The sequence below is a fragment of the Aptenodytes patagonicus genome, chromosome 2 (genome assembly GCF_965638725.1).
Source record: "Aptenodytes patagonicus chromosome 2, bAptPat1.pri.cur, whole genome shotgun sequence".
In the NCBI taxonomy this organism is placed as follows: domain Eukaryota; kingdom Metazoa; phylum Chordata; class Aves; order Sphenisciformes; family Spheniscidae; genus Aptenodytes; species Aptenodytes patagonicus.
The window spans coordinates 115191114-115216374 of record NC_134950.1 but is presented as its reverse complement, the minus strand read 5'-3'; the positions used below and the strand labels follow the sequence as shown (position 1 = coordinate 115216374).

Genomic DNA, 25261 nt, shown 5'->3' with positions numbered 1-25261 from the left:
CCATCAGTGAAAAAGGAGGTAAAAATAAAAGGCCAATAAAAAAAAGCATTGTTAATGACTTTGCAGAAATTAAAAGTTCATTGCTCACAGGAGACCTCTTCTCTCCCCACACTGTTTGAGCCTGGCCAGTCTTTGAAACGTAGCACGCTGCCAACATCAGCTCCCACCATCTGTCACAGAATTTAATAGCTAACTCAGGGCACGGTCTTGCCAGCTGCCCTGGGGAATCATATTCCTGACCCCCTCATAAAAAAGCCTCTTCCGACCATAAAGAAAGCAAGCTTGACATCAGCTGGAACCTTGAAGGCAGAGGACATTCTCCAACAGCTGTTTTCATACCCACTTTCCACCTTCCTGCCACCTCCTAAATGAACAGCCTTGCCCAAGAGGCTTTGCTGCAACTCTTGGCTGTGGTTTGGCCTCACAGCGAGCTGCAGAGCGGTGCAGCTGCCTCATTGCGTGGGGGCCAAGCTGCCTCATTGCATGGGGGCCAGGCTGCCTCGGGAAGGAAATCTCTCCTGCCCCAAGTCCCACTGCTCTGAAGGAAAAGCGCAACCACCTCCTGCAGTTTGGCCCCCGTGCTCAGCAAAGACTGAGAAGCATCCAAGTTATTTTTAAGCCTAGGCACAAAGGTGAACTAAGACCTGTGCTGCAGGTTACAAACTCTTCCTATTTTATTTTTAAGCAGTAGCTAAGGAGCGAGGTCAGATGAAAAGCTGCAGAATCAGGATGCCTTTGTATTAATTCCTGAACCACATGGTGAAAGTGACTTTAAATAAAAAGAGGATACTATACACAGAAATATTTTCTTCCTTTGTTTCTTCTTAAGACCTGCTTTCAGACTTTTGATCAATAGGTATAAGGGCGGGGTATACACAAGGAAGTCCATATAAAAGTTGACACAAGATAGCTTAAAACATCTCACCAATAAGCCTAAACCACAATTATTTATTCCTCAGAGGATACCTATGAGATGAAGGAGGCTGTCTGGATAATGCTGCTCTATGCTATGCCCACCACAGTCAGGTGAAGTCTTTCATGTGTCCTCTAGCCAATGTTTGGTCATTAAAGCATTGCTGCTGCTAGCTGATGATCCTGCACCCCTGCTGAAAGTCATTGCTGTCACAGCAGAGTCAACAGAATGGAGCATATCCCTCATGCCACAATGGCCAGCACTCGCGGAGTTTGGCATCTTCCTCCAAATCCATCTTCCTCCGCTGTTTGAACTGAGACATTGGATTTTACACTGAAGTAACTCGAGCACAAGCATGTAACTCCATCAAGCCACCACTGCTGGAGGAGGAGAGGAGCAGATCGTTGCAAAGCTGTAAAATCTTGAAACTGCCATAACAAGGTTTGCCAGAGGACATTCACTGAAGACAGGAGAGACATCAAGATACCAAAATGCAGCCTCCGGTAGCCAAACAGGACTTTTTAGTACAGAACACTCAAAAACCCCCTAAACCTACAAGCAAACAATACATATCCCACAGGCTTTGACATTGGGGTATCACTAATTAGTCCCTCTGCAGGAAGGGAAGTTTAAACCTTTAGTTTTACTGCCACCTTAGTTATTGGTAAATCACGTTATATTGGAAACATCAGATTTCAGGCAACCACTCATATGCTGTGCAAATTCTTTAAGAAAATTACCTTTCGAAATACACTGTGTCTCCAAATCTCAAATAGAGTCTCCTCATCAGGGCTTAAAGCCGTTACAGCCCAGTTACGCTATCGTGTTTAATACCTGCTGGTTGGGTAAATAGGTAAAAATTCCAAATAGTATACAAGTGACCCCAACCATTTCAAGAACCGCTTCATTTAGATCTGGCTTAACTTAGTCCATCCCTTACGATTTTCAGGTATCTTTAGGAACTTGGGAAAAGTTATATGTGATTGAAATAGTAAAATAAGAAAGGAATCTTCTAGAACTGCAGCTTGAAGCTGAATAATGTAACGGACTGCATCTTATGTTTTTCTAAGTCCGCTTTCAGGGGGCTGAAAACAACCAACTGTTTAGAAAGGCAGTAATTTAGCAGAGATGTTTTTGCAGCAAACCTGCAAATATTTTTATATTTTACAGTCTGCTGGATGACATAAGTGGAGACAAGAAAAACAACCCTTCCAGACACTCGCATCCAAAAAACAAAATAAACCCAAAAGGACTAAGAAGCAGTGTATCAAAATTTCACTTGCACCTGCACTCAGGTCCTTTATTGGATTGAAATAGAGAGACAGAAACATGAGATTTCATCTTCCAAGGTGGCAAAGAGTACACCGAAACACTAGGAACTCATACAAAAGGCAAGGCTGTCCTCGCACTGGAGTGGCTCTAAAACAGAAGCCAGACATTTTTGAAAACCATAATGCTGAAACACTTTCGCTCTTTGAACAGAATTAAACAGCTCAAAACCAGCAAAGGACTGCATCCTGTGAGATCTTAATAATATGTCCTTTTTGGCTCATTGGGTTTGAATAGGAAGACATAAAATTCAGAAATAAACATACATGCATTACCAAAGGGAGTGTGCATAATGTTTTCTACTAGTTTGGCAGTGACAGTGCAATAGCCTCATGTCCCGGGCAATTTATTAACTGATAATCTCACATTAAACGTGTACCATTACAGTAGCTGGTTTGTGACCAGCGAAAACACAAGACAGGGCAGACTGCTCCTCTTTCTTGCCATCATTTCTAGCACATAGCACAGGTTTTCCCTGTTGCTTTGCAATTTAACTGTTCTTTGACACTTAAAGCTGTGGCTCTGTTGCAAGGGACTTGGATTTTCAGGAAAGGCTGGCACCCACAGAGGCTATTTTCCTTAAGAGTTGGGGTAGGATTTTTCAGGACATACTGGAAGGGAGTGAAAAGTAAATGGGAATGATGTATTTAACTGTGAGCATCTTTGAAAGTAAAGGCCTTGGGGTGTGGGTCTTTTACTTGAGGGCTGTCAACAAGTTAAAAATAGGTAGCTGAGTACCTGGATGTGCTAATGCCTCCAACCCTGTTTTGACGCTTGTTACCATATACACATCAATGTGAATGACAACTGTACAACTAGAGATCTGGGGAAGGAATTTTGAGGGCAGTGTTATATCCTGCTACCACACTAGTGCAATTAAATGTGATCCTTTAGATAACTTGGTCAAAACATGCAGGAAATATATCATGCCAATTAGTTGAGTTCAGAGGTACAAATTAACTTACCTTAAGCTGACCTATTTCTTTAAACTTGTAAACTTCAAATTCCCAGAGTTCTGTGTTTTTGCCAAGAATTTTCTGGCACTTTCTGGAAGCAAGATGAAAGGGGAAAAAATGAAAGTAGGTACACAGAATAATACAAATGTGACAGCATTACTGCAAGGATTCCTTTCTCCTTTCTTCTCCCTATCAAGACACTTTCAAAGGTCATTTATTTTGGCAACCATTGCTTCAAGCAGAGTATGCCAGGTACTCCTCCTTTCAGATCTTACAATTTCTTTGCATCCAAGAGGACTTGACTGCTTACTATGCATTCACCCTTATTGATTAGGGCCATATTAGCTTTAAGAGTGAAATTTTTAAATCTCAGCTAAATTGAGCACTTAAAAAGATGTGCTGACACATACATATACATGAAAACACAAATCTTAGGTAATTTCTGATCCTTACTTTAGATACCCAAATTTGACAGTTTTGTTTACACCCACATAACTACAAATTATTTTCTCACAGTCTTACATGTAATGACACACTAATAAGCTTAAGATTATCAACATCCAAAGAAAACCTCAATTTTGAAAATCCAGTGTGACTGAAAAAATCAAGGCTTACTTTCAAAAATGCGTATGTCTCAATTCTAATTAAACTTTAGAAAGATTACAGTAACTTTTGGGTCACTACAGGCAAGAAAATATAGGGTGCAGGAACACATCTGTATGCTTTGAATCTTCAGAAACTCCAGAACACACAGAAGAAATCAACATCACAAAATACTTCAGAATCAATAATTTGCTTTCACTTTTTCCTCACACAGATACACTTTAGCCAGCAAAGAAAATCTTTAATATGTTACCGAGCAGCCAGGTCATACTCTCCTTTCTCCACTAGGTGATTTATATAGGCTAAACCGATGTCCTAAAGGGAATAAAAATAAGGAATTAGTTATAAAAGTTTGGAAGTCAAATAATTGACTACCACAATAACCATCATTCCAGCTGCATGCACCAGTTAGGTCGAGCACAATGCCCTAAGTGGATACCCCCAGTTCTCCTTTCAATATAGGGCCCACAGACCAGTCAACACACAACACTTGCCTAGACCACTCACAGGTTCAAATTAAGATGCTCTTTTAAATAATTCTCGTAACGACATTGACACTGGGAAGACTGTGCCATGTCTACATATTAAGGATTGTTCAAAACACATAGCTGATCAGTCAGTGCCTGCATTAGCTATCTCAAACATAAAACCCACCAGCCATTGTATGAGACACCTTTGTCAACACAAAGTTTGCAGAGGGGAAAAACATTGATTGAGAATATAAATCCTAATGCTGCTCCATAAGGTAAAGGAATTACCAAGAATTTAGCAAGATTATTACATATTATTACATACTAAATTCCCCCTCAAGTGTTTATCACACAGGTCAGCTGTAAAATTATTTTGGTAGGCATTTAACATATTAAAATTCTGGTGAAACAATCATGCCTTCTGCTGTAATCCCAATGATGGTGTCAAGGTTAACACAGCCCAGTGTACCCACTGCATAACTTAAGAATCATATCACTAAAATCACATTGTTTCCAGCAAAAAAGAGGGTTGTACAATGAAAAAAAAAAAAGTCCTTGTTTCCTACAAAAAACACATCTGGGTCTTCTGAGGTACAACACAAAATTTGTGATCAAAATCAAGGACAGTACTGAGCAAAGCAGAATATGAACTGAGATACCTAACAGCTTCAATTGTTCAATCTACTAAAAAGTTTAAAAAAAAAAAAATTCATGCACATACACCAGATTTTAGGATTTCGTTCCACTATAGGAGCCATCTTTGTACTTTCAACTTCACCATTATCAAGAATGAAGATTTGTGGCAGTCTCTTTCTCCTGTGGGCCAGCTCCCCAGTGAGCAGAGAAAACGGTACAAGGAAAGGAGCCATACATCTGTGGCTGTTTAGGACCCTTGCATTCTGCTCAAGATGTGCAGAGGGGCAGTGATCATTACTGCAACCTAAAAAATCCCCAAGACCACCAAGCTTGTCAGGTGGTGTGAGTGTGGTATCATTGGTCTGACTGCAGCTGGGCAGTGAGAGCATGAGTTGGTTTTAAATCCCTGTACCACTAATCCTTCACTTAGAGCTTGATGTCAACATTTTTTCCCCTCAACACATTCCATAGGTTTTGCATTAGAGACCAAATACTCAACAGCTCTGCTTGTATATACCCACACTGAATTTCATCCTAGTGGAGCAAATTTTTGCTAACCAAGAGAAAAGCTTCCCCCCTCCCCCCCCACCCCAATTGTATTGCCAGGACATCCTTTAAGAATTCTTTATATCTTTTGCAAGGGTCACAGAGCAGCTAAATCATACAAACCCTGTGATAGGTGATAGCATGCCATTAGGCCTTGATTCAACTTCTGGACTACACAAGAAGAAAAGCATTTTTAAGATATACTGATATACAGTGTGCATATTTGTGCTGGTTTTGGCTGGGATAGGGTTAATTTTCTTCACAGTAGCTGGTATGGGACTGTGTTTTGGATTTGTGCTGGAAACAGTGTTGATAACACAGGGATGTTTTTGTTACTGCTGAGCAGCGCTTACACAGAGTCAAGGCCTTTTCTGCCTCTCACCCCACCCCTCCAGCGAGTAGGCTGGGGGTGCACAAGAAGTTGGGAGGGGACACAGCCGGGACAGCTGACCCCAACTGACCAAAGGGATATTCCACACCATATGACATCATGCTCAGCATACAAAGCTGGGTTAAGAAGGAGGAAGGGGGGGCGGGGGGGGATGTTCGGAGTGATGGCGTTTGTCTTCCCAATTAACCGTTATGGTTGATGGAGCCCTGCTTTCCTGGAGATGGCTGAACACCTGCCTGCCCATGGGAAGTAGTGAATTAATTCCCTTATTTTGCTTTGCTTGCGTGCGTGGCTTTTGCTTTACCTATTAAACTGTCTTTATCTCAATCCACGAGTTTTCTCACTTTTACTCTTCTGATTCTCTCCCCCATCCCACTGGGGGGGAGTGAGTGAGTGACTGTGTGGTGCTTAGTTGCCAGCTGGGGTTAAACCACGACAATATTATAGCAGTAATCTGGCTAAAAATTAAACACATCTTCTAACACTGTACTTTAATACAAACTTCCATTTAAAGAAGCAGCAGTATTAATGAAACACCAATGTGTTCACACTGAGTTCAATTTAAACAAACAAAAAAAAGAGCTAAAATTAGCGATGCTTTTGTGGCTATTACATTACCCCCCTTTTGTCTTAAACATCAATACCCTTTGCTGCTCTGTGAAGCAGCAAAATATTTCCCTATAAGCATGGGAAATAACTATACAGGAGAAAAGGAGCTTAACTATGTAAAATAATGAGAATTGCAAAGCAACGTGAGAAAGCTAGATGTGAAACTGCAACTGAATTTCAATAGCATTTAAAAGGTTTTCCAATCGCACCTTTTAAACTCCTGCCAAAACCCTGTCACATGTACAAGGTAAAAGTTAAAGGGAAATGTGTCACCCCCCCGCCCCCAATCTCTAATATTTTAATACTATGCTACTTGAAACAACAGCAAATTTAATACAAAAGTAAAAGCAAAAAAAACCAACCCATCAGCAATCAGAGAAGTGCAATTCTCTTCTTTCTGATGTCAATAGCACCTTCATAAAATCCAGATCCTTTCGTGTTTCACACACTAACATTCCTGTTCTGCAGCCGAAACCAGCAAATCGAATGCTAGTTGGAGTATGCCTAACAGCTATTGTCTGGTGCAATACAGACAAATACTGGAATTATTTGTAGCATCTCACAGCATTCTAAAAGAAATCAGATATTTTGTCTTGAAAAGAAGTTTTGAGACTTACCAAAATCTTGTGCTTTTTTATGGTCTTCTGACTTATCTCAGCTGCCATCAAAGCTTCCTATATTAAAAAAGTAGAAAACAGAGATACTAGTCAAATACACAAACTTTCAATACAGAAAGCTCTAGAACTGCATATATCAACTATTTTTCAGAGCAGGGTGTTTGAAGCACTAGAATTTTTAATGCCATGGTTGGATGAACAGCTTTGAATTCATACTCAAACAAAAGCAGTCAACCAAAGACAAACTACTTTTGTTTCCATCTGGGTTCACTCCACATTACTATATTAGGATCAAATCGCAAGATTACAACGAAACAGACAATGCAATCACATTGGATCATTTTCAAATGAGAACCCTTCACTACCAAAACCTGCGGGGAAAAAAAAAAAAAAAAATCAGGAAAGGGGGTGGGGAAAGGCTACCTTTCACTTCCCCAACCCAAAAATCTTCTCCAGTCAGACTGATTTATATTTAAGTGTCAGTTGCCATTCTTCTACTTCTTTCAAATGTACAGAAACAAAGCTGGCACTTTTACAAACAAAATGAAATCTTTAACATACATCATAACACACAAGGTATCTAATACCTTGAATGGCTTTCACAAAGGCATACGCACAGCTGTCACTTGCAAATTACTGGAGTCTTCAGGGACCAAATGCTGTGATTTACATAAACTGCAAAACTGTACTCATCATATGAATTTGCTATTCAGATGTAAAAGCATCCACAAGGATTTAAACAAATCTGCATGAGGAATACCATGATTGCGTTAACAAAAGGAATACATGCTGAATGGCTTTCCCACTTTTTTTTTTCCTTGTAATGGGCGTCCAACAAATAACACGTAAAAAAGCATTTGCGAGTTACTTTATGCATCATAACAAGTGTTCTAAGTCATTAACTGCAGGACATCAGAATCCAGAACACTGGGTGCATGTTGATATTGTCTGTAAGAATGTATTACTGTTGTTTTAGATGTTTAGATATACATGCTTAAACACACCAATATTTATGCAACCAAATACTGAGCTGCTTTTTCTCCAAGGGAGCTGTATACCTTTGTTTTTTTAATATTGGCTCTACTTTTTTATGAGTAACACTGTTTTCAGCACCAATACCTACAGTCCGAGCCCATATTATTTTACTTTTAAAAGCTTCAACACTGAATGTAAGTAATGCAGAGCAATGCACAGTACCCTAACACAACCTTTTCGTTCTACAGTGGAAGCAATATAGAGTGGGAAAAATCTAGTATTGCCCACCAAGTCTATTTCCCTTCGCTCTTTAGTTGGGATGGATCTAGAAAAATATCCATGTAGCTCATTAGTTAACTGTTCTGCTGCTTTAAAACCAAAAACCAGCTTTAATAATTTTCAGTGACAGCTAATTCATTTCACATCTGATGCTGAGAGCAGTATTCACAGCATCTAATTCAGCTACCTCACTTGGGTCCAATTCAGATGAGTTGTTTCAGTAGGAAGATTAACTCTCCAGAGAGATGGAGAGATGTATAGTCAACTCCTACCCTTTACAAGCATTTAGTCACTGACTGTAGGAACAGAAACTATCCAATCCAAATGACCTAGCAGAGTTCATCACCCCACCCCAATTTCTAAACCAGGAAAGCCTGAAGGAAAGAATGTTGTAAAAATTACTTCGTATTTCTTCTTTTCAAGAAGCCAGTCAATGTGGTCATCTTGGTCCCGCTCTTTAGCCACAACCACATCTCTTGGGCTGATGATATAAAAAAGTGATTCACCTTCCGAATACTCTGCAAATGCATACACAGTTTTATCATTATTATTATATTTTCCTCAAGTAAAGCCCTGCTTTTTAGTACACCCTTGAGGAGAATTTAAAAAGAGGAGGATGCAAGGAAGACAGCAAGGCTACTCCTGCAGAACATGCTTGTTTGGGAAGCTGTATTATCCAATAAATTAAAACTGGTTTAAATGGCAAAATAGCTCTCAAAAATAAAAAAAATCACTACAGCTTATTGCAAATTCTGATTCATCCACTATGTGTAAACTTTATGATGGTTTAGAACACATTATTATACTTTTAGAGGACTATTACACTACATAGCCTGCAATAAACTTATCCTCCCCATCAAGGTCAAGGCCATCAAAAGCATAAATGATAGATGCTATAACCCCTGGGGACACAGCACATCATTACAGCAATGCATTTGCAATGCTATAAGTTAAGGTTATATGTATAATGCATTTGCTTATACCATAAGCCTTTATTTTTGAGCAAGCTCAAAGTAAAAATGTACTTAAAGGTAAAATCAAACACAGATGATGACTGTTCAGAATAGTTATTTCCACAGAACCCATGAAGAAACACCATCAATATTTTGTAGTTACAGGAAAGAAAACCATCTCCCATCCTTAACTATATCTATACATGCATACAAATACACTCCTGAACTGATAAACAATTCACAAAATAATGCTTGTTTTAAAGCCATCCAAAAACTTTAGACTTGTCAGATTAACTAGAATATTCATTAAGCGTAAAAGTACAGCTGTGGGCATCAATGTTCTGCTTAGGGACAGGTATAAAGAAATCCCAATTCTATTGATAGCAGCAGAGATGTTCTGGAGATGAGGAGGAGATATACTGTATTTCTAGTGGCTTAAGGGCATTGATGTACACAAAGAGGCCTGCCAAGCCTATGATTTGAAGCATGCTGCCAGAGAAGATGCTTAAAAATCAGATTCATGGATTTTAAAAGCCAGAAGGAATGTTTCTGTATAACACAGGCTATATAATCTTCACCAAGGAATTCTGCACCAGCTTTGCCATGCATCTTTCTGAACTACAACACATATCAGAAAACCATCCCATCTTATTTAAAAGACTGGTATATATTGTGCCAGGGCTTAACCTCCCTGCCTGTTACATAATTAAACCTATCTTCTAGGCTGAACTTGCCAAACTCCAGTTTCTGTTCATTACATTTTACCATTCTGGGGTCTATTATACACCGACAGCTTTGTCAGTGCAGGGAAGCTAAATGTGAGTGTGCCCCTTTTAAGTTGATCCAGGCGCATCTTACTGTTGAAATGACATTTATTCCATCTTTGTCTCTAAAGCAGTTTTTCCAGACACTGTATCACTCATTTCACTATTCATGAAGCCCTTTGTGTCCAAAGAGACAGAAGAGCTCCTATGGATCACATGCTGAATACATCTCCATCAAAGATACTGCCTTCCACGATACTGGACATTACATGAGATCTATATTTCTGCCTTCCCCAGTATGTCTGACTTAATAGATGGCATTACAAATCATCATGTTTAAATATGCACATTTGTTTTCTTTCATGTAACTGGTTCTTGTGGATTTCTACTTTACACTTCAGTGTCATAAGCAGTTATAGACAGCTATTCAAGGAGATGACATAAAAATGAAAAAGGTGGTTGAGGCCTCCCAAATCAAGTCTTTTTTAACCAAGTAATGAAAATAAAACAAAACAATATTAAGAACACCTACCTAAATGATAATCTCTACATTCATTTTCCTGAAATCCTCGTACTGTTAGTGCATCAGAAGAGATCTCTTCACAGGACTCAGGTAGGGGTTGTACAATATCCAGTCTAGGCCTTGCACAACACTCCACTTCCTAGAAAAATGCAAACATCTTAGTTGCATCCTACACGATTTACCTTAGCAATGCCAACTGATGGTCATCTACAACCAAGGCTGAAATTCAACAGCTGCAAACATTCCCAAAGGTGCAGCACTTTGCATTGGGTACTCAGTTGCAAACCATAAAAGTTGCAAAGTTGTGCTCCACAGAGTAGCTGTAATCGCATCTGAAACACAAAGGAAAGTTATTCCTACTCTTGGCTTGCTTCCCTTGAACAGATCAGTGCAGAGAAGGAGGTTTAGACAAGACACAGGTCTAACCCTTCCCCTGAGTTTGCTCACTGTTTTTCTGTTCTTGGTCACAGAATTTTTCAGGGTTATTACAGATGATCATCAATCATTGCATTCAACAAGCAACAGAACAATTTAAGACACATTCTCAGCTGGGCTCAGGCCCCGAAGGACAGAGCTCTATGAATCAATGATATTCTGGTACCTAGATGAACTTGGGGTTTTTTTAGCTAGTGTTTAAGCTTGCACTTTTAAGCATCCAGCAGCAGTAGGGAAAAAAATAATCTGAGAATAATCTAAAACCCTTGCTGTGCTGATGGCCTTAGAGCAACATGAACTTTCAAGTGCAATGTAGGTGGTTATGGTAAGACGACATCATGGATTTTCATCTTCTACCCAAGGGAAACCGCTGTCTTCAACTAGCTGTATTTTTAATTAAGTCAAGGTCCAAGACGATTCCTTATTTTCTACTTCTGGCTGTGAATTACAACAAAACATAGAATGAAAGAGCAAGGAGACATAAAGTGGATTTACACAGCTCTAGCCTACCCATTCGGCAGCAGCACCACTCGGGTCTTTTCTCAATTTAACTGTTCCAGTGCAAGGGCGGGGGGGGGGGAAATCAAAGCAAGCCATGAGTTCAATTCTGATCCAATTTGTAACAAGTAGGAAGTTGTCATTTGAGAGCTGTGAAATCAAGCGTAGGAAGAACAGTGTTCCTCACAACCCAACAGCATTTGTAGCGAGCAGCACTTCTGCTGCAAGCTCAGGCAGCTTGGGCTCCACGGGGCCAAGACACTAACAGAGGGGTTCCCACGACACCGGGGCACAGACACGGTGTCAGGGAGGAGAGTACTTTTGTTTCCTTGCTAGGGTTACCCAGAGGACTGAGAAGTTAAAGTCCAGCATTCGGAGTTTGTTTAAAAGGCTAATTAAAAGCAAATACGTGGAAAAAAAAAAATCTCTTTCCTATGTTCTATAACCATTATATCACCCGAAATTCTCTTTTCATCTTTCTTTCCTGAAGCAGTTAGAATGACTTCAATCTTTATCAGTCACTACCTCCTTTATACTATGCTACTTCTTCCTTAACAGCCGCTTCCCAATTTCCTTGCTCCCTAGCATTTCAACCCACCTTTTCTTCCCCCTTCCTTATCCCATTTGTTTGCTTCCTTTTCTTTCACCGACTCTCCCGCGCTAGAGGACTGCTGTACCGGCTCTCTTGGGAAACACTGCTGTGACATTATTTTTCTCCTTAATATAAATATAGAAATAATAATCTGACATCCTGCAGCAGAGCTAGAAGCTAACCCTATTGATTTCAGCAGGCTTGAGCATTTGTTTGAACCTACAGCATTTCATCGCCTAGCAACTTGTGCACCCAGTTGCTTAAGGTTACTATGGTGATGGTTGTCTAATGCAGACGTACTATCAAAGAGATGATCAAGAGCATCTGCCATTCTCACACTGCAACTTCAAGGATTTCCTCCACTGCCTCACCTTTTATTTGGCAATATGAAATAAATGTCGGAGACAGACAAGGCACTCGCCTGTGCGCAGTAAAAACGGCTGACATGAATTCTAATTTCTACCTATCTACACACGTATCTGGGTGTACGTAACTAAAGGTCTTGGAAGTGAGGGAGACAATGATGCCAATTCCTTGCAATCATGCATCCCACCCCCACCACAATGACTCCTATTGCTTGAGTTGATCAACTTCACTACTCTCGTTTCTTCTAAGATGCAGTGTCAGCAAGCCCCTCTTGTGGCTAAAAAAGATCCTTTATTTCATCTGGTGCAGAAATAGCAGAAAGAGAGAGGGGAAAAAAAGAATGAAAAAGGAGAGAGAAAGGCTATCTAGACTCCTTCTCTGTTTCCTGCAAGAAACAAAGGAACCCAGACAGGACTTCTGAAAGGTAAGCACATCAGTCTTCAACATCACCTCCACTGACCTTATTTTATAGGTCAGAGAAGTTTCAAGCACTGTTCACTACCAGCAGACTGCAAATTCTTTCACAGATAATCAGATCTACGTGACTAGCTGAAGCCCCAACTCACAGGGCAGTTTAGTGCTGTGAAGAAACTATAACAAAAACAATTACCGTTTTTTCGGAAATCTCCTTTACATATGAAAGTATAACAAGCTGGTCGCAGAGAGGTGCAAGTCCACTGATATAGAATTCGGTGTCGAACTGGAAAACTGAAATACAGGAAAGACAACAGATTGTTAAATAAATGAATGTGTATGAACTACTCCCTAAGGAAAACACACAACTGATTTTCAGTGGCAATCAACAGCACGCAGTAGCACTTCAGAGAAATGAAGACTCAATACATATAACAAACCTACAGACTTCCCAGTTGGATCAGCAAGATGAAAAATTACATTTAACAGATTAAATTCCATTAAAGCTTGCAAGAAGAAATGTTTGTGCTCCAGGACATGCTAGAGATGAAACATTTGAAGTGAACGGTCAGCCTGATTTTCAGTAATCACACTGGAAAAAAAGGAAGCAAAACCAAAACCAAACTCAATAAAATAGGCAATAAATAGAACATCTTCATTGCTTTGCGTATTTGCAGCAAGTTCATGTGGCCATAAGAGAATCACACCTGCTACACCTATTGGTATGATATATGAAAACACAAAGATCATTATTTATTTATCATCACTTTAAACATCACTGGAATATTTACAGATACCCTCATTACAAAGAAAACATATGGTTAAAAAGTCCCTTTTCTTGTTCATAAAACTGAAAATGCAATTTCCTAAAATCGATACAGTTACGTGATGATTATTTTGATAAAGAGAAAGAAAGAGAGACCTGAACTCTATTTACAAAAAGGGTCATTAAAGCAGACCTCTGCCACAGAAACAGCTATTTAGTTTTATTCTGCTGGATTTACAGTGCAGGCATTCAACATCTGGGAAGCCCTTTTTGTAGGCTCCTCTCTCATGGGGCCCAAAACAGGAATCATCCAAGTGCTTATATTAGAAAAACTTATAACTATAAGCTTTTACAAAAATATCAGATGCATCATCGTTTTCTCTTAAAACATGGTTTTAGGAGAATCTAAGCATAAGTAGAAAAAAAGTTTCCTTGCTTACTGCTTAGCATGCTACATTACTAATATCTACTGTTTACTAAAATAGTTACTAATTATTTTAGTAAAGCAAAGAGAAAATGCAGCATAATGACGCTAAAAGCTAATTTTCGTTAGCTAAGGTAATAAGAAGGAACAGGAGAAATAATCATCCTCCTGCTAAAGGAGAAAAAAATACTGTCAAGTAAAGTACAGATTTGATACCTGTCTCTCAATGAATAAGCAAATACTGTTTTTCTCTTAATGGCTGTTGACACTGACATCACTGGGGGACCACAGCACGGCACAAGGGTAGAGCACTCAATCTACTCTAGGAGAGAACAGGTTCACATTTGTAATCCTGTACATAATTATTTTTTTTTCTAGCCTGCGAGACTGATGTGATTACTTCAACTGTGTCACACGTTGCTCTGAGTGATGATTTTAAACAAACCATGTCAGAAACATCTGCATAATATATCTTATTCCCAGTTTACAATTTAGTATTTGGCATTTTAAAAGAATATGGAAGGCAGGAGGAAAAACATGGAAAAGAAAAAACAAAGTCAAATCCGTAATGCTGGCTAGAAGGACAAGCAAAGAAACTTTCATTTCAGCTTTAAATAGTGACAAGAGAAGGCTATCAAAGGCATATAAAATATTGTGGTTTGAATTTGGAGGGGAAAACAGAGTGGTGAATGGTACCTTTATAAAGATTATGGGGACAGTTTTAAAAAAACATGTGTGTTTCTTTGACTTTCACTAGAACTTTAGTTCCTTTGCCAGTGAAAATGTTTGTAACATCCACGAAATGGTGCATTTAGGATCTAACAGTAGTACTGTTCTACAAGACAAAAATAAATAAACAAATAAAAATCATCACTTCAAGTTTTGTTTTTAAATAGAGTTTAGTTTCCTTGGTTTCACTTTCAGCTTTCTCTCAGCTCATCCTCCTCAAGAGGCCTTGTTGAAACACAATGCTCTAGCTCTGCTGCTACAGCCTTGAACAAAGAATAGCTGGCATAGACAGTGCTTCTTGACCTGATAAAAACCTTTGATGCAGCTAATCAAAAAAGTTTTACTGAAAAACGTTATAGAAGTTATAGCTGCACAGAACACTAATAGGTTAATTTGACTTACTCTCTGGACACTTCATTGTGATGAAAGGGGGAAAAAAAAAAACCAGCATAGAGGCATTGCAGAAATGCTGTTAATTTGAAAAGGATCCAAAACAATTAAAACAAACATAGTATTGAAGTAATTGGGAATGACCGAGGTATGGCCATGTGTCATACATGTTTATGCCTGTCATAAAAGAAGATGGAAGATATGCTGACAGTGGATCTACTCTATGTTCAGCACCTATGTACAGCTGTCAAACAAATTACCAGGAAGCAAAAAGAAGAAACCTTTACATCTCTTTTTGTTGTTCATTAAATGAGATGTATGAAATACACCACACTACAGAAATAAAACAATATATGCTACATTATTTACCCAAACTCTATAAAGCAACTTTCTCTGGAATTTAAAGATCCACACACGTGGTGGACTGAAACTAAACAAAGTCTATTTCATTTAATCAAATCTCAAAAAGCAGCCCCTGCTTTTCCACTGCAGATTTAGAGTGAAATTCTGGTTACCGTCAGAGGTTTTGGCCATCGATTTCAATGGGGCCAAGGTTTCAACATTGTCTTTTGGGAGAGTAAGCAGGAAGCTGAACTAGCGTGCAGAGAATTAACATGAAACTTTATGTGTGGAGAAAAAGAAGGATTTTTTCGTTTTTGTATTTGTTTTTTTTAATTCTATATGATATATGAAAGAAATGGAAAAGCCAACACACAAGCTAATTTTTACGTAGTCCACTCGTATATCAACAGCAGCAGAGCCACAAAGCACCATGAACTGGCCCAGCTTACCTAGAACTCTGGTGCACTGTTAGCTGCTGGGGTGATACCACTATGCATTCCCAAATTAACTTCTAACCAGCGACTTCAGGCAGATCTGCAAAATTTGCAGTCATTGCTGTAGGCCACAGTACAGCATACTAAGTGTTTTGAAATGGTACCTCTACCACCAGTGTTTTTACTGAGCTAGGTTATTGATGCAAAACAAAATAGTACACAAAATGGCATGTTTTGATTAGCTATGATCATGTTCATGCAGTTGCATTTGATACAAAAAATAAAAAGACTTTTTTTTTCCCCCCCCACAGTATGTGCATTCAGTTCCAGCTAGAGGACCAGGAAAGGTCCCATATAAGTATCACTTAAGCTGTCTTTAGATGAATAGAAGCAAATCACAAAGCATAAACATATACACATGGTATATGTTTATTGAAATAAAAGAATATTCTTACTTTTAGGTATACTATCCAACATAATCCTTGAAGAAAATACAAATCTCATTTTTTTTAACATTCATATTTTTCTCTGAAAATCATCATATATGAACACCTGCCCTAGCATTTAAGTATTTCCTTACAAATGGCTTCTACCTCCCATAAGACTCTGCAATAGCCTTTATATATTCAAATTTCCAGGGCGGACCTACCTCTGACTAGGTAGAAAGCTCAGGATGTGCCCAGTTAAAGAAATGTCAACTGCGACTCAAAAGGAACTGTAAATTTCTAGTGAGAAGCAGTGAAGTAACACATATGAAGGTCCTTTATTGGGGCTTGAATAGCCTTAAAACGCCCTGTGAATTTTCTACCTGTACTACTATATGTGAAATCAAGCAACTATTTACCTAATCATGTACGTATTTTGGCATTTTAATGGACAATCCTTTTCCTTGAATTTCAGTAGGAAGAGCAGTAGGGTAAGACTAAAATCAATGGCGGGTCCTACACATCAACGATTAGCAAAAACTGATGCTTCCAAACTTGGAATTCACACCCTCTACTATTTATTTATAATCAAAACAGTTGGAAAAGTCATATTAAAATTTATTTTTGTTCGAAGGTTGAAGGTCCAGAAAAGCTTTAGAGAAAATTTAGCAACTGTTAATCAATCATTCTGTATATAACTTTGAATGCCACATGGCAAAGAGGATGAGCGTTTTCATTAAAGCAAAGCAGGGCAATGAAAATCATACTGTTAATTGAATATGATAACGAAAGAAAAAAACCCCACCTAGGCTTAAAATCAAAACTCTGTAAAGCCTCTGCCACTGAGAGCTGTTGCCTTACTACTTGCTACCAGCACAGAATGGAAACGAGCAAGAATTTTGCTACTAAAACAAAACAATTTCTCTCAATTACAGTATCACACTAATCAGAAACATCAGGAAAAAAGCCCACTACCTCATCATGCCAGTAATCATCCATCTGGTGAGGTCTACTCTTTCAATTAAATTAGAAAAATGTTTTGTCTACTCTAAGCAGCGTTACTATTTGCTGTTTTACCTGTAGTCAGGTTGTGTGAAATAGAAGTGCTACCCTGGTGCTGAAGTCATCTTACCCTTTACTCCATCTCACACAGCAATAAAAATAATCTTTAGAAATATGGTAATTGCCTGTACAACTCTCTAGCTTCAGACACACACAACTTTTAAGGAAATCCCATGGAATCCTTGATGACAACTAGAAAGTCAGGAGCTGAAGTTTCAAAGCTTCAAAGCTGATTTTCTGAAAAACTCTTTTTTCCATTACATGTTGAACTGAGAAAACTTTGTTAACCAACAGGGAAAATATTCAGGAGTCTGACAGTCCTAACTAATTTTATCATGAAATTTATAAATGATCTGTTTGGGTTGTGGCAAAACAGGATGAGCAAAAGTCTAAGTGCAATCAGATATATAAATGGGTTGGGTTTTTTCCTTCTTTTTTTTTTTTTAGCAATTTGCTTCTCAGAGTGTAGCAGACTTGCTCCAGTGAAATGTTTACATAAATCAGCATATAAAGTTGATGACATTTAGTCACAGTTAATTTCTTGCTCATCACGTCCATTAAGCAAGCTTTAAGTTCCATCTATATAAAGAGAAAAATGCTCGTATGGTAGATCCCAGTATCTCGCTTTACAAACTAAAAAAAAATATTCCCATGTTTTCTTTTCAGACAAAAATGTGCAATGTCAATGCTTGGTGGTATCTTGCTGTGCAGTTATACAGCTATTCCCTCAAAAATCACATAGATGTGTTGTCACAAGCATATCCACAAAACACATAATTTTTAAACCAGAATTCTACTTTGTGGGGAATTTGGGGGAATGCAGAGGGGAGACAAGTGCTCAAGAGGCATTGCTGGCTGGTTGGCACTTGAAATTAAGCTGAGATTCCTCAGATAAAATTTGGGCTAAAATAAACTGAATAGGAAGTCTCTAATTGACTTCAAGTCTTGTACTGACCTCCAGCGTTAATCTCCATTTTAACAACCTGAGTAACTGAGGCAGAGAAAAAGTACTTCTCTATAAAAGTATATAAAATCCCAAGCTACTTGACAAAGCCATTGAAGACTAGATGCCCCGTTTCACTTTGAAAAGGCATCGTATTAACTTCAAAGTGCTAATTAGTTCTTTAGCAACCATCCTTCTCGTGGGCTCCAGTTGAGGAAGGGTTCCCTGTTCAGACCAGAAGTTGTCCAGCATTACAGCTTTTGTACACGCATCAGGAGCGGGCACAGAGGTCATGCACTCTTTAAGAAGGATCACAACAGCATTTAGTCCACGTTAAGCCTGTAATTCAATACCAATACTTTGTAATCAATACACTACTTCACAGTGGTAGCTGACAGAGCTAAACTGATGGGATCTGCTCAGCTAACATACATTTAAACCTAAATAGAAACAGTTCACTGGAGTTTATCGTCGACACTGAATGAAGATCCACGTAGGCAATGAAATGTAACATATAACCAGAGACAATGGAAAAGATTACTGAAGAAAAGCACCATTAATATACTGAAAGACGTAAATAAAATTAGCAGTGCCATGCAAAGATCTCAGTGCACGAGACCTGTATAATTCATCTAATTTCTCTTACATGTAATCATGGCATTATCTTTAAAATAAAACAGCTAGAACATTTCAGTGGTGTTACTTTCCCACATTATGGGACATCTGGTTTAGCATCACAGTAGATACCATATTTATTTTCTACCTCAGAGTACATATGGCTATGTGTCAAGACAGAATCAGAAGATGAGGAGGACCCTGTTACACAGGATCCTATGTACCTAACTTGCAATGCAGGAAATGCTCCGTTTCCTTATTCACTGGGCTGCAAACCACTGAAGAAACATTTACGATCTACTGATGCCATCATGGTTTACTATGCTATTATTGTGGAACTTTGAGGCCCTCAGATGGCTCTGAAAGAGTATAAATCTGAAACTGCTGAGATATGAGAAAACACTATATTGTCATAGGCTCCATAGGTATTATTACCCTGATGAGCAAAGAACAGAGTATCAAGTCTCCTACTTCACCTCTGGTTTTGCAAAATTGTAAGAGCAGGAAGGAAAAAAAACACCACCCAAACAAAAAAACCATTAAACATGACAAAAGTTATATTGTGTTATGAGTTTCATTTTTCATAAGCATGACGCCAAGGTGTTATGAGCCAAAACATCTAAAGGATATTCAGCTATCCTGCCACTGAAGGATATTCTTGCCTTGTGTAAATTCTTTACATTATGAAAGTGTATCAGCTTATGCATCCACTTAGGATATTAATGGTCTTGCAAAAAAAAAACTATAGTGGCTGCTGGTCTGCCCATTAATAACATCAGACCTTCCAGCTATGCCTTTGAAAAGTAAAGTTGAAATAGATGCTATGGCATGACACACAGCTCTCAAGAAGACCTTCTATGTGATTATATCAAAAGCTATTGTAATTTATATTGAGACTTGAACAAATAATGTCTCCCTCTTTTCCCTCCCAATCTAATACCCACTTTCCAATGAGTGCTGCTGACAGCATTTGGCAGAGTTGTTTCAGTGCTTTGACCTGAAACCAGAAAGAAAAATCTCAAGCACATTGTTAACAGGTTAAGTGAGATAAAACACCAGTCCTCAAGAATACAGAGAAGATTTTAGGCTAAAAATTGTAAGATGAAAAAAGTTACTTCCACAAAAATCTCTAACCTTCAAGTCTGCACCTAAATAGTCCGATGACAGCTTTTTTTTTTTTAAAAATGAAGTTCCAATAGACAGTCATGTAAGACTAGCTCCCTCCGCATAGACACATTATAGCTGAAGTAGAAGTTGCCTCTGCTCACTTATCACTATGTAAACAACCCCATTTAATTATTTTCTAAAAGCTACTTACAGGTACAGAAAAGATTATGTAAAGATCTGCGGCTAAAACTCAAGACTGAACTTCTCCTTGACAAAATTCTCTCAAATATCCTAGAATTCCACAGTTAATTATTCTGTTGGGACTATGTAATCTTAAATGACAAATAGCTTTCAGGTCTCAGTTAATTGTCAGGCATGCCACCATCTCTCAGTATCCAGAGCTCCTACAGAGTTTAACAAGTCTCCTAGCTGATTTTCAGAAGCTATTTTAAAATGGTTCTTTCCTGAAATCAGAAAGCAGAGTATACACCTATGCCATGCACCCTTCTAATCTGGCATGAGTCAGGATCTTGCTTGAACACTCTTGTCTACAATCTCATGTCATTACAGTCAAGACAAGGAAGCACCAAAGTTTACAAACTGTTGTCCACTCTGGCCTGCAGAATCCCAGAAGGCCTGTTTATCTTCCCAGCACCACTTCTTCATAGATATTTCCTTTCCCCAGAAGAAGCTTCTGGGGACAGTTGTGACTTTTTGTTTACATCCCCTCTTCCCCTCCAAATTTCCTTTGAATTCCACTTTACACTTTACTTAATACACATTTTGTCATGACCTTTTCCATTAATCAGCAATAATGAAATTTATTCACAGCACCTAAACTAGCCAAATAAGAAATCAATGGAAAACATAAAACGCAGAAGCAAAAAAGGCAACAAAAAGAAATTCAAATCAATTTTCTAGCACTATACCAAAGAGATGGTTAAGAAAAAGGAGAAAAAAAAGTTATGAGCAGTGTAGTCAGACAACACATAATCCAATAAAGCAGCGTCTATTTTCTCCTTACTACTAGACTGATCATCATTTAACCAAGATGAAAAACAAAGTTCTCTGTAGGAATCTGTGTGAAGGGAAAGTTAAGACATCCACTGTTCACACAAGGATCTCTGATCACAGAATTTAAGGCTCTTTACGAATATCAAAAAAACCACCAATGCAGGAGGACATTATGACAACCTTATCAACTAAAAATGAGGAGACATTTATGTTACGACTACATGTTGCCTCTGAACTGTAACAGCTTTTTCAGGCTAGAATGTGAAAACAGACCTTTAAAGCTTACATAATTTTGAAAAAGAGCGCATTCGTACAATCATACCTATTTCCACATAGCGGTTTGGAAGGTCACGCATTTCACTGGCATGCCGTTCTTTTACTGAGCAAATCTAGGAAACAGAGATTCGGATCATTATGATGAACAAACTGTAATTCCTAAAATGATACTAACTTTTCCCAGAAAATCCTTTTCTTATTGAGGCATTCTCAGACATGCATTTCTGTATTTTGAAAAACGCAGGCTGTAAAACAGTGACAATGCATCACTGAAGAAGAAAACCAGACAGGAAGGTTTTAACTGTAGTCCACAGCCTTATAAATATGCTGGGAGAGGAGAAGGAAGATGGACCACAAAAGATAAATCTGAAGACATCTACCCACTATGATTTCTTCATAGTAGCATATATGTGAGTTTGACTTCGGTATCTTCTCCCACTTTGCGTCTCATTCCCTTACAATATTAGTAAGAATATGCTACTGCAGCTGCCAATACAAGAGGAGAGTGTGTACGCATAAAGAAATGCAAATACCCAAATGTTGTGAAGCACGCACAATCCAAGGGGGAAGGCAGGTGCAAAACTTAACGACAAACCCCCTCATTTGTAAAACTCTAAGTTTAATGCTCCAAAAGCTTTTTACGCTTCACCTACCTCACTTTACCCTCCCCTTTCCATCTACTCCTACCGAGCACTTTTAATTTCCCACTGTGCAGTGATGTAGCAGTCTGTTATTAGAAAACAGCTAACAGGCTTGTAACAAACTCATGTCAGGTGCTGGTCTGAGCAAATCATAGTCAGTCTGCAGCGCACAAGTTCAAAATGCCAGTTCCCTGCTGAAAGCAGAACAAAACCCCAAGCAGCCTGTCCCTCTACCCTACCCCTATTTTTTCCATGGTTGACTGAAATCATATGGCTGTTTTAGCAGTCACAACCTCCTCAGCCCCCAAAACAATCCCCTCCAAAAATACCTCACGGTAAGTTGTTCTTCCTTAATGCTAATCAAAAGAAATGAATTCAACAGCCCACTAAAAGCTTTCAAAAGAGGAAATCTCTCCAAGGCACAGAGGAGAGAAGTGTCCCCAAGGATTACATTCGCTGCGTGCTCACACACAGAGATCTGCCTGACCGCTGGGTGTCTATCACTCCTCCTCCTCATGAGGGTCAGTTCAATGACATTTCTATGGCAGCAGGAGTTCTGCACACTGTAGTCAAACCAAATTCTATTTTTTTCGATTGTCTTTGCTTTTCAGAAATAATCCTCTGTTTGTCTGTGATAACAGCAAGCATTTATTACAAAGACAGGTAATTGCACCTTTACTGAATTTCCCCAGCCAATAATCAGCGTTAAATTATCCTTCCAGCAAAGGCTGCAGGGATACATATCTGGGCGAAGGCTTATGTCATCTCGAGGCACATTGGTAATTCTTTGCTTGGAGATCATGTCAAGTATCTTCACACCCTGGAAGTTTAAATACAAGAGAACTTTATTCAGTATGACAAACTCCTCCTCACCACATCCCATGCTATTTTGTACACTAAGGCAGTCATAGTAGTTTATGGCATAAGTTTCAGGGTAGGGCTGAGCGTGCCAACAGAAAAAGCTGTTGATACACCCATCTAACCCAGGAGGTGACAGAAGGAACAAAGGGATTAGAGTAATTTAGATATTTTAAATTCACGTGCCAAATGAAAAGATACAGTAAGCAAATGAGTTACAGATTAGCAACTCCAGTCATGAACCAGTTCAGCTTGTCGGGCTGGTGCTACTACTGGAGAAATGAAAAAATCCCAGCTTTTCCACAACTGCCCCTGTAGAGAAGCAGAAATTTCCACCTTGTAAAAAGACAAGATGTGAAGCAACAGCTCATTAAGATAAATGAGGCCAATCTGTACTTCTCCAGAAATGCACTTCTACTCTTACATTAAAACAGAAAAGCAAGCATATTTAAATGATGCTTGGTTTTGTATGCTGAGATTTTTCACTGCTTCCTCAGGAAATCTCCTAAACTTTTTGTTCTGTTAGTGTAAGGAAAGGAAGATTAAAGTCATTTGAGAGAAAGGAAAGAAAACAAAAACGAGCCATTAATCAGATTTTTCCATGCCATTTAGAAAAGGTGAGCTATAACCTTTCCAATAGCAAAATGGAGATTAATTTCGTGTTAAGTAATGACTAGTTCTGAGTGATTTAAAAACAGAAGTCCCCAAAATAAAACAAAGCATTTTAGCAGATATTTCCTTTAAGCTCAGTGAGCAGAAAAAACAACTCCCATGATCACAGAAAAGGGGATGGAAGGGACCTTGAAAGGTCAGCGTCCAGGATGCCATTCCATGTTAGGATTCTTCTAGTGACAAAACTGATTTAAAAGATTCCCCTGTCTGCTTCTGTTCCCCCCCACTGCGAGTTTCTATGTCCCCAGCTGTACAGATTCAACTGTTTGTAAGTCAAAGAGTCTAAACATGGGGGTCACAGTCTAAGCCTGGGTTTGCCTTTTTTTTGTTTTGTTATTTAAATTACAAGGAGCAGTAAATGGTATAGGGGTGGACCGGGTTTTTTTTCAGTGATCTTTGTCACTGAACAACTGTGAGCATGGAACACACTCCTAATGGCATCTCTCAGGTTACCAGCCATCAGGGTTTCAGAAAAAGACTTATACACATCATCTGCAACATACAGAGCCCAGATCTCTGGGTAACATAAACAAGGCACTTATGCTTTGTGTTTTCTAAGCTCCTCATAAAGTTGTCTTTTATTAATCTTACCACTTTGTCTTCAAGGATGATTTTCAGATAAAAGTGACCCATATCACACCTTCTGTTTTTCTACAAGGCAGCAAATCCTATATGGGATAGACTAGCTTACGTTTAAAGTGCCTTTCAAACCAATAGCGTAGGATCCTCTATAGTTAAAAGTATGCCATTTGCATCATGAACCAAAAGGACTTCCAGAGTCAACTTCCTATCATGAAGGAGCCTAAAACCTGTTCAGATGGGAGCTAGGCAGCCTAATGCCTCTAAGGATTTGGTCCTCAGGTGTCTCAGTTTGTAAAACTTACTCTCTTGGCCATGGAGGAATGAGAAGAGGGCACAGCAGCAAACATGGGTTACCTGAGCATCTGACAAGCAGAATTAGACCTTGCCTAAATAACCTGGAGCCCATCTCAGAATATCCAATCTCTAAGAAGCTCACATACAGTGTGTCCTCCCTACCCCCTCCCCCCCCAAAAAAAAGCATAAGAAAATAAAAACTAGGTTGCCACACACAGACAGTAAGAAGCAAGGCTATAAAAGATTTTCTCTGACTTCGAAAGAAAAAAAAAAAAAAAGGAACAGAAAACCCTGCTAGAGGATGGAGAAATTTTTAAAAAGGTAAAGGGGGAAAGGAAGGGCCAATAACCAAATATATTAATCTTTTGGAGGGCAAGTGTCATTTCATTTTTCATTGAAAGATAGGCCCTGACCATGGCTTTTTGTCTCTGACAGATGGCTCTCAACATTTTATTAGTATGCTGTGTTCTGATGTGGCACATCATCTCCAGGGATAGCTCTCCTCAACTGTCCTATCTATTCCCAGCAGATTCACCTAGAATATATATTTTAATCGTACGGCTCTGAAAAGAACAAAACCTTCAAAAGAGCTAATATTACGATGATCAAGCACTCACTGAAGTTTCAATTCTAATGCAGTTATTAAAGGGGAGTAAATAAACAATTTTAATATGAATATGAAATCTAGTAATTTCATATCAAACTGGTTTCGAAAGGAATAAAAGAACAATGGCTTCAAAATATTTTAATAAATGCTTCCCGTCAGGAGGGAAAAACAACAGAAGGAAAAAAGCTAGTGTTTCAGAAGTACTTTCACC

General features: G+C 38.8%; 1 protein-coding gene across 1 annotated transcript in view; it reads right to left on the bottom strand.

The window, feature by feature from the left end:
* VPS41 (VPS41 subunit of HOPS complex) overlaps nucleotides 1–25261 on the bottom strand; it is a 115163-nt gene that overhangs the window by 28102 nt on the left and 61800 nt on the right. Inside the window, exons 9-16 of the mRNA XM_076330788.1 lie at nucleotides 22711–22857; nucleotides 21443–21509; nucleotides 13066–13163; nucleotides 10574–10703; nucleotides 8727–8842; nucleotides 7071–7127; nucleotides 4055–4116; nucleotides 3208–3289 (exon numbers count right to left, since the gene is read on the bottom strand). Coding sequence (XP_076186903.1) covers nucleotides 3208–3289; nucleotides 4055–4116; nucleotides 7071–7127; nucleotides 8727–8842; nucleotides 10574–10703; nucleotides 13066–13163; nucleotides 21443–21509; nucleotides 22711–22857 — 759 coding nt within the window. The remainder of the gene's footprint in view (nucleotides 1–3207; nucleotides 3290–4054; nucleotides 4117–7070; nucleotides 7128–8726; nucleotides 8843–10573; nucleotides 10704–13065; nucleotides 13164–21442; nucleotides 21510–22710; nucleotides 22858–25261) is intronic.